The 10,207-nt window shown below is 40.8% G+C and overlaps 1 protein-coding gene and 2 non-coding genes across 3 annotated transcripts; all 3 read left to right on the top strand.

Annotated features, from left to right (window-relative positions):
• The first annotated feature begins 278 nt into the window (after window positions 1–278).
• Window positions 279–8,879, top strand: rps4x (ribosomal protein S4 X-linked). Its single transcript, XM_061913478.1, has 7 exons — window positions 279–384; window positions 881–958; window positions 3,060–3,240; window positions 7,823–7,920; window positions 7,999–8,170; window positions 8,249–8,406; window positions 8,717–8,879. The coding sequence occupies exons 1-7, from the start codon at window positions 382–384 to the stop codon at window positions 8,816–8,818; spliced, it is 792 nt and encodes a 263-aa protein (XP_061769462.1). The 5' UTR covers window positions 279–381; the 3' UTR covers window positions 8,819–8,879.
• Window positions 3,289–3,364, top strand: LOC133561324 (small nucleolar RNA SNORD61). The gene has a single exon (XR_009808632.1). It is a non-coding gene; the product is annotated as a small nucleolar RNA SNORD61 (small nucleolar RNA).
• LOC133561325 (small nucleolar RNA SNORD61) lies at window positions 8,490–8,559 on the top strand. Its single transcript, XR_009808633.1, has one exon. It is a non-coding gene; the product is annotated as a small nucleolar RNA SNORD61 (small nucleolar RNA).
• Window positions 8,880–10,207: the final 1,328 nt, after the last annotated feature.

The following is a 10,207-nucleotide window of genomic DNA, read 5'->3' as shown; positions in this document are numbered from 1 at the left end:
AGCTGCAGCCAGAAAAAGGCAGCATAAAACACCATAGTAGCAAATTACAATTTCGCAATATGATTCATTTGTAAATGTTTTAACCTTCCGTTTGTCGCGATTTCTAAAACACAAAACCTGTTATCTTATTTAAATTAACTGAAAAAAAATCATATCCATCGTTTCATTTGTAGACTACATAGTTTATAACCAGTCTATAGACAGTAGACATATATTGCAGAGTTGTTTTATTAATTTATATATCAAATGGAGTCATAATATTCGTAAAAATCGTGTACATCGCTTGCGACTTTCCTTAGTTTTGTCCCTCCCAATGTTCCGTACACAGCCTTATCGTCCAATACCGGAAACCAGGAGGTCCTTTTCCCCGCAGACTCCAACATGGTGAGCTGATATTTTCAAGCCTTCTTCTCTGACTTTATCGATAAACATCGCTCTCTGGCGTTGTATTTTCAGAAACATTCTCATGCAATCTTACGAAACTACATCTTAAAATGTCACAAAATTCTATATTACAGCTAAGAAGAATGTCTGTCGTTATTTTTGTAGCTGCGAGAGAGACACGTCTGTAGGCAGTGGCAAAGCTAGCGCTGGTGCTGCAATGCTAACCGGCTGAAGGACGTCACAATGGTTAAAGTCGACACATTCCAAATTCGACATTTGTAACTCACTCCAATCCCTGCATTAGTCCGTAAGAAGAAGTAAACCGTGAAACTTTCCCTCTAAGCCCGTTATTCAGAGCAGGCCTAAAGCCAGTGTCGCTAAAATGCTAATAAAACAAGCTAACGAGGCTAGAGGCCCTCAGACATGCCTGTGTATGACTACATAATGTGTAAGGTCATTGTTTATTTTTATTGAACTTCGTTTAATGTTTCTCCAGGCCAGAGGACCGAAGAAGCATCTGAAGCGCGTCGCTGCGCCGAAGCATTGGATGCTGGATAAGCTCACGGGCGTGTTTGTAAGTAGAATTGGCATCATTGTGTAATGTGGGTGCTGCAGGTGTTATCTAGTGTGCACAGCCTGAAGTTTATAATTCAATTTTGTTTTTATAACCGATATTTTCCATATAATATGCTGTACATGTTAAGTACGGAGGCAGTATAGCTCGGTGGTGAGAGTGGCCGCTCCAGCAAGTTGATGGTTCCGGGTTTGATCCCTGCTTCTGCCATCCTAGTCACTGCCGTTGTGTCCTTGGGCAAAACAATTTACCCACCTGCTCCAAGTGCCATCCCACACTATTTTAAAATTGCAACTTAGATATTAGGTTTCACAATGGAGGTACTCAAAGTAAAGCCGCTGCTCCTTCACATCAAGAGGAGCCAGATGAGGTGGTTCGGGCATCTGGTCAGGATGCCACCCGAACGCCTCCCCAGGGAGGTGTTTAGGGCACGTCCGACCAGTAGGAGGCCACGGGGAAGACCCAGGACACGTTGGGAAGACTATGTCTCCCGGCTGGCCTGGGAACGCCTCGGGATCCCTCGGGAAGAGCTAGACGAAGTGGCTGGGGAGAGGGAAGTTTGGGTTTCCCTGCTTAGGCTGTTGCCCCCGCGACCCGACCTCGGATAAGCAGAAGAAGATGGATGGATGGATTGTCAAGCTCTTTGAGTCACCAGAGAAAAGCATAATACAAATATAATTCCCTTCACGTAAGACCTGTTGTAGTTTAATAGGCAATAGTAAAACAATTTTTAACTAACTGGTAACCTTTTTGAACAAGTTGTGCATGCTATTATCTTAAGTCGCTTAGACCAGTGGTTCTCAATCTTTTTTCAGTGATGTACCCCCTGTGAACATTTTTTTAATTCAAGTACCCCCTAATCAGAGCATAGCATTTTTGGTTGAAAAAAGAGATAAAGAAGAAAAATACAGCACTATGTCATCAGTTTCTGATTTATTAAATTGTATAACAGTGCAAAATATTGCTCATTTCTAGTGGTCTTTCTTGAACCAATTTGAAAAAAAGATTTAAAAATAACTAAAACCTTGTTGAAAAATAAACGAGTGATTCAATTATAAATAAAGATTTCTACACACAGAAGTAATCATCAACTTAAAGTGCCCTCTTTGGGGATTGTAATAGAGATTCATCAACTTCATTCTTAAAAAAAAATTACTAAAAAATAATCTTTTAACATCAATATTTATGGAACATGTCCACAAAAAATCTAGCTGTCAACACAGAATATTGCATTGTTGCATTTCTTTACACAGTTTATGAACTTACATTCATATTTTGTTGAAGTATTATTAAATAAATGTATTTAGAAATGATTTTTTAATTGTTGCTATTTTTAGAATATTAAAAAAAATCTCACGTACCCCTTGGCATACCTTCAAGTACCCCCATTTGAGAACCACTGGCTTAGACTACTGCAATGTACTTTATGCTGGTATTAGCCAAAAAGCTCTCTCCCGGTTGCAGTTAGTCTAAAATGCGGCAGCACGACTTTTATCAGGGGCCAGGAAACGCGGACATATAACCCCAATTCTTTAGACTTTTACTGGCTCCCTGTTCATTTTAGAATTGATTTTAAAATGTTGCTGTTTGGTTTTAAAGCTTTGCATGGATTGGCACCTCATATCTCGGACCTTATTCAAATTTACACTCCTGCACGCGCTCTGATTTCCGAAAGCTGGGCCCAGCTCGTAGTCCCCAAGACGAGATTTAAAACCAGGGTAGACGGGGCCCTTCTCTGTGGTCGGCCCTAAGCTCTGGAACACTCTGCCCCTCCATGTTTGAACCGCTCCTACAGTGGAGTGTTTTAAGTCTCGTCATAAGACCCACTTTCATTCTCTGACTTTTTTTGTAATACTTCGTGAGTTGTGTGGTTCTGTTTTTAAAATTGTATTTCAATTGTTGTAATTGGTTTTACACTTTTTTTTTTTTTGTAATTCATATTTATTTTTGTTTTTATTCAGTCATTGGTGGAGCTAGGGATAGTATATGGATCTTGTTTTTACTAATTTTGTGCAGCACTTTGGAAACATTTTGTCGTTTAAATGTGCTGTATAAATGAAATAAATTGGATAGTTTCAGTAAATATACTTTCTTTTCACAGGCGCCTCGACCGTCGACCGGTCCCCACAAACTGAGGGAGTGCCTGCCCCTAATCATCTTCTTGAGGAACCGCCTGAAATATGCCCTGACTGGGGATGAGGTGAAGAAAATATGCATGCAACGGTTTATCAAGGTTGATGGCAAGGTCCGTACTGACATCACCTACCCTGCTGGATTCATGGGTGAGTTGGCTATATTTTATTTATTTTTTATCGTTAATTTTGAAAGGAGCAATGATGAATGTGTGAGTTTGATCAGTAATGAGCTGAAACTACACGACTAATTCCTCTAAGAAGTTCTGAGCTCTTTTAAAGCTTTTCTTAAATTGCACTGTGACTGATGTTTGAGATGAGAATTGTTTCTTACCTAGAGGAAGGAAACAATTGGATCCAGTTAGGGCTGGGCGGATAATATGATATTTATAAATATCTCCATTAGTACTCTTCATTCTCTAGCAGGTGACTTTTCAAATGATGCTACAAATTAGCAGTGCTGCTACTTTTGGTAGCAACGCTTTTGGCCCACACTTGACAAATTACGGTTGTCTGTTCGACATATTCCCACTTGAAGTCAAACCACTGCCAGACGGTGAACCCCCTGCTGTTTTTCTTATAATTGATAAATGGGTAGTACTTGTATAGCGCTTTTCTACCTTCAAGGTACTCAAAGCGCTTTGACACTACTTCCACATTTACCCATTCACACACACATTCACACACCAGGAGCAAGGGTGAAGTGTCTTGTTCAGGACACAACGGACGTGACGAGATTGGTACTAGGAGGGGATTGAACCAGGGACCCTCGGGTTGCGCACGGCTACTCTCCCACTGTGCCACTTCTTGGGAATTAATTCATCCTTCATTGGCACCTTCTTTCTCTTCCTTCATTGACAGTTTCTTTCTCGTATTACCACTGGGACGGTTCTGCTAGCGTCACAGTTAACGTTACCCATTCCGCTACCTCTCTGCTCCGCGAGGGCGTATACGTATGTGACGTATGACGTGACAGTATATGACTTATGTAAGAATGTGCGCTTGCTCTCTGTGAGAAGGAGAGACAGGAAAGAGCGAGAAGATCCTGTAGTGTAATGCCCGCAGCCTAAAGCAACTGCATGAGAACGTATACTCTTAATATCCCAACAGTAATTTTTTATATCGCACAGACAACCGGGGCTGATCGATAGATATATATCGCGGGTTTGTCCCTGTGCGATATAGAAAATGACTATATCGTAATATTCGAGTAGATGTTCTCACGCAGCTGCGGGCATTACATTACATTACACTCCTCGCTCTTTCCTGTCTCCTCACAGACAAGCAGACACACATTCATATGTCACTTACTGTCACGTCATACGTACACGCTCTCGCCCAGCGTAGAGGTCGCAGAATGGCTAACGTTAACTGTGATGCTAGCGGGTTGTTGCGGAGAAAGAAGGTGCGAATCTTGTAACAAATGAAGGAAGAATTTATTTCCAAGAAAAGCAGCAGGGGTTCCATCGTCTGGAGGTGGTTCGGCTTCAAGTGGGAATATGTCGAAAATAATACTTTTATTTGTCATGTGTGGGGCACAAGCGTTGCTACCAGAAGTAGCATTACTGCTAATATGTATCATCATTTGAAAAGTCACCTGCTAATGACTTTAATAAATACGGTTCAGTGTTTCCCACAGGTCAGGCATCTATTTGTGGTGGTGTGGTCAAGCGGCGGTTGGGGTTAGGGGGGAGGCGGCGGCGATGGCCAAGAAGAACGCGGAGTTGGAATATAATTACAACACTTTATGTTCTTATTTATATATATATTTATATAATATGTAACTACAAGATCCATTCACAGACAGAGTCCCATTGCTTTTAGGAACGGTCGATCGAGTCAAAAGCCCCCTAAAAAAATATATATATATATATTTATTTATTTTTGGCGGCCGTAATTCTTTCGTGGGAAACCCTGCGGTTTTGGTAAATTGACTTGGTTTTAATTTCCTTCTCTGCATGAAAGTTTAAAAGTAGCATATATTAATGCAGTAAGAACAAGAATGTTTTAATGTAGACACATAGAATCATCATACTGCTGTGATTAAATGCATTAAGTGTTCATTCAAGGCTAAGGCAAAATATCGTAATATGTATCGTATCTAGCGATATGGCCTAAAAATATCGCGGTATTAAAAAAAAGGCAATATCGCCCAGCCCTAGAGACAACCCTGCGATTTATCGTGTAGATATCGGTTGTGGAGCGGAGGCAACATGTACATACTGTGGACATACTTAAAGTATCCAAGATATACCTGCAGACATCAAGCTACCAAATGTAAGGTGACCGTGGCTGCTTTTAGGGAGAGGAAAGCTTGCAGCAGCGCAAAGCAAGTGTGACATAATGCCCGTTGCGGTTTGCTTTTAGTCGCTGACATGGTGTGACAGAGTAATATAAACAAGAGAACAATCTACAAAAACACCAGAAATTAATACTTGATTTGTTGCTAGTCGTTTTTAATAAATGGTGACTAAAAGCCTTTGAGAAATCTCAATATTATGTAAAAAAAGATGTTAGAATGTATTTGTTTTTTTGTGCCTTTTTGTAGAAATTGTCGGCTAATAGAAAATATCATCGCCACAGGTATTTTGGCAATCTAGGTGACACCTTGATCATACAGATTAAAGATACAGAAGTTCAAATAAGTCAATATTTTTAAAGTACATGATAAAATTAAAACCTACCTGTTAAATTCCTCAAAAAGGACTATTAAAATAGTTAGCACATCCTTGTGAGAGAAACCTACTAACGGCAGTATTTTTGACAAACGTTTTGCTTACACAATGTAATTAATAGAGTAAACTTGTTTCGCTAGTGAGCGATAAGTACAAAAGAATAATACTGGTAGACTTTGTTGGTAATCTCCGCCTCAGTCAAATTCACAACATCCACAGGCAACATTGATGTCGATACTTTTAGTGACGTTGGAACTAAACGTCATTTATAACTATTTAGACAAGATCATTGCCATGCATGTAAACCAACTATTATAGATAATTCACTGCACAGTTTGTATTAACAGTAATTGGTCAAAGCACTTCACGACAATGGCAACCTTTTTCGGTCTGATCACCATAACTACTCGAATCAAAGAAGATGCCATTTAAACACATTAACACAATACCTATTTTATCTTTCAGCTCCTGAGCTTCTGCTACCCTAAACGCTACTAGCTCTAACCTATTATCAATCAATCAATCAATGTTTACTTATATAGCCCTAAATCACTAGTGTCTCAAAGGGCTGCACAAACCACAACACAAACCACTATGACATCCTCGGTAGGCCCACATAAGGGCAAGGAAAACTCAAACCCAGTGGGACGTCGGTGACAATGATGACCCAGTATTAGCATGTAGCATTCACTTCCTCTGTTAACATTCCCACATAACGTAACTAGATAGTACTTTGATTTCTTCAGGTGGGATGAAATGATAACAATCGCCCCGGGCAAACAATTCAAAGAGGGCATGTAAACTAGGCCTTTTGTATGTAATTGTGAAAATTGAAGATACTAAATTATTTGAGAAATTTAAGACTAATTTAGTTCATGGAAATATATTGCCACAGCTACAGCTGGCCTTGACAGTGATGACATTTTTAATTTTCACATTTTCATTTTGGCTTTGGTGTTGTTTTACCCTTACAGTTATTGTCTAATCAAATTTAATAGGTCAGCCTGCTGATTGCTTTCATGTGTATTTAACTTGCTCACTGTGTTATTGATGCTCTTACTTGATAGCTGGTGGTCTCAAGAAGGAATGTTAGTTGATTTAAAATATACGCTTATAAGTTATCCTTCACTTAATTTTAATATGTAACATAGTAAATTTGAGTACCGTATTTTTCGGACTGTAAGTCGCAGTTTTTTTCATAGTTTGGCCGGGGGTGCGACATATACTCCGGAGTGACTTATGTGTGAAATTATTAACACATTTCATAAAATATATAATAATATTATTTATCTCATTCGCGGAAGAGACAAAAGAAAATGTCAGCAATCGTCACATACACGTCAACCAATAAGAATTTGGCGGGGGAGGGTCATGGCAGAAGTGCATTGTGGGTCATGGAATGCTAACTGCTATATACTATTGCCGTAGCTATTAAAATGGATCATTGCATCGTTGGGGGTAACTTATAAAAACTGAGAAGGGCTAAACAAAAATTTGGGCCGAAAAGGAAATCGTGTACTGCTGATTACAAGCTGGACGTAGTGAAATATGCAGCAGAAAACGACAGGAAGCGGCGCATACCTTTGGAGTTGGCAGAGTTGTTTCGAAGCGACATCAAGAAAGATTTAATCGGATTTATCGATTAAGAGTGACAGATTGTTTGGTAAACGTATAGCATGTTCTATATGTTATAGTTATTTGAATGATTCTTACCATAATATGTTACATTAACATACCATGCACGTTCTCCGTTGGTTATTTATGCGTCATATAACGTACACTTATTCAGCCTGTTGTTCACTATTCTTTATTTTAAATTGCCTTTCAAATGTCTATTCTTGGTGTCGGATTTTATCAAATAAATTTCCCCCAAAAATGCGATGTATATGTTTTTTTCCTTCTTTATTATGCATTTTCAGCCGGTGCGATTTATAATCTGAAAAATACGGTATTTGATAGTCTAGTGAACGGTTATATCAATAAGGCTAAATGTACCAACTCTTTTTGTGTCAATATATTCCACTTGTGAATGTTGAGCAATAACTTCTTTCTTATAGATGTAATCAGCATTGATAAGACCAGTGAGCATTTTCGTCTGATCTATGATGTGAAAGGACGTTTCACCGTCCACCGCATCACTGCCGAGGAGGCCAAGGTAAACCGCGGGTTTCGTTTTCAAAGTTGAACCAATTAGCAAGTCCACAGGGTTTGTAATAACAATTTTACATTGCAGTACAAGCTCTGCAAGGTGAAGAAGATCCTCATTGGCACCAAGGGGATTCCTCACCTGGTGACCCACGATGCCCGCACCATTCGCTACCCTGACCCCCTCATCAAGGTCAATGACACAGTACGCATCGATCTGGAATCTGGCAAGATTACAGAGTCCATCAAATTTGATACTGGTAGGTGTGTTTAGATGACCTGCCCATGTAAGCACACAACAGGGTTTGCTCATGTTTGTCCTGTTCTACCTCCTGCAGGTAACCTGTGCATGGTGACTGGTGGTGCTAACTTGGGTCGTATTGGCATCATCACCAACAGGGAGCGCCACCCTGGCTCCTTTGATGTGGTGCATGTCAAGGACAGCACGGGCAACAGCTTTGCCACCAGGCTCTCCAACATTTTTGTTATTGGCAAGGTGAGGACCAACAAGAATCAACTCAAGTGCTCCTTTACATGCATTATTACAACACATGCTGACAGAAATGGAAAGTATGTCGAGCAATGATGACTGAGCAGTTTTGACAGAGATGAAAAAACACAACTTAAACCTCTAAGAAGTTCTGAGCTCGTCACCATGTCACCCACTAAACGATTTTAACTTAAAAAAGGTTTTCAAAATAGACAACACTGATTTACTTTGAGTGAATCACATGGTTGGTTTTAATTGGCAACAAAAATGATCAAACAAGTCCTTGTTTCCGCCCATCCCCTCGCCTTGTCTCCAGGGCAACAAGCCGTGGGTTTCCATGCCTAGAGGAAAGGGAATCCGCCTGACCATCGCCGAGGAGAGAGACAAGAGACTGGCCGCCAAGCAGGGCAGCAGCTAAAATGGCCGACAAATAACAGCCTGACCCCTGGTTTTCAAAATAAAATGTTATTTACAAAACACATGGGTTTTCTTTGTTTTGCCTTTTTTCGTGGCCTCAGAAAGTCACTATTGCCTTGTTGGAAAGTGCACGTTTTCATTCTGACATTCTGTGTTGTCTTGCTGTGATGTTTGCAGCTTTTCCATATTTCAGTATTTACCCATCAATGTGTACCACATCTTGATCTTTCCCCCTGCTTGCATCCTCCTTTGCATCTGTTCCTCCAGCCTCTCCTCATCCTCCATCTCTCACTTCAGCCATCCTTCTGTCTCACTGTTCTGAATCCAGTACCGCTCCATATGGCTACTGCGGCGATCCAGCCTGCTCTGCGCCTCGGAAACCTGGCCTGGCACACTGTGTGTGTGTGTGTGTGTGTGTGTTGTGTGTGTGCGCACGCGCCCGCCTTCGTGTTCCTCCAACAGGACACGCAATATCCCACTGCATGTACGATTACTGAAACATTCAATGGTAATAAGTCAAAACGGCCATTTCGTTAGTGGAAAGTTGACACTACAGTGCTAATGCTTCACTATGAAGGAATCAAAATTTTGGTATTCCACATTTTGACTTGTTTCTTTGGCCTGTAGTTGAACATTAGAATACTAGTTTAATTGTCTTAATTGGGGATGAAGTCCAAACAATGTTTGACCATTTCAAATGAAATTAACAAAAATATTGCCATGTTAAATCCCCAGGCTTTAACGTGCATTTCCTGTCAAACAGGAACAAGAGGGAAAATCTCCCTGGGTCCTTGCAAGGAGTTGGATCTCATTCCTGAGCTTTGGACTGAGCCAAAACATGCATCGCATCTCTGGAGTAAAATGCTTGTGCGCCCCCTGCTGGTCTTTTGCTGACAACTTGCGTTTTATGGAATCGGAAGTTGTTTGGAAGATGCGTTAAATGTGTATCGGAATTTAGTTGTAATGGTCTCATGTTAAGACAGCTCCTGGATGGCGGTCAAATTTGAACCGAAGGTGAACTGCGCCAAACTATGAACTCAGTCATTTTAGGGTGGAGGGAGGCGGGGTGAGGACAGCTGCTTCGAATCAATTGGGAGAATGTTATTGACTGGCTGTCATCCGTTTGGCCACTTGGGCTCATACGGGGGATGTTGCGTCAACTTTCTGTCGTCCCAGCAGGAGCCTCTTGTTGACAGCCCTCTATTGGGGCTATCCCGGATGCTGGGGTGAAGGTAGTTGGTTACCATGGCAACTGAATGCTGATGTTGATCGGCTGAGCCAGTTCATGGATGTTATGTGGGCACACCCTCACACACTTTTCAGCCAACTTTCTCTTAAAGTTGGGTCAATAACTGGCGGTTTTATGTTGAAATTCCCCGCCCTTCTCTAT

The sequence above is a fragment of the Nerophis ophidion genome, linkage group LG10 (genome assembly GCF_033978795.1).
Source record: "Nerophis ophidion isolate RoL-2023_Sa linkage group LG10, RoL_Noph_v1.0, whole genome shotgun sequence".
NCBI classification, from domain to species: Eukaryota; Metazoa; Chordata; class Actinopteri; order Syngnathiformes; family Syngnathidae; genus Nerophis; species Nerophis ophidion.
The sequence above is the reverse complement of the archived record's forward strand: the minus strand, read 5'-3'. Positions and strand labels throughout refer to the sequence as shown.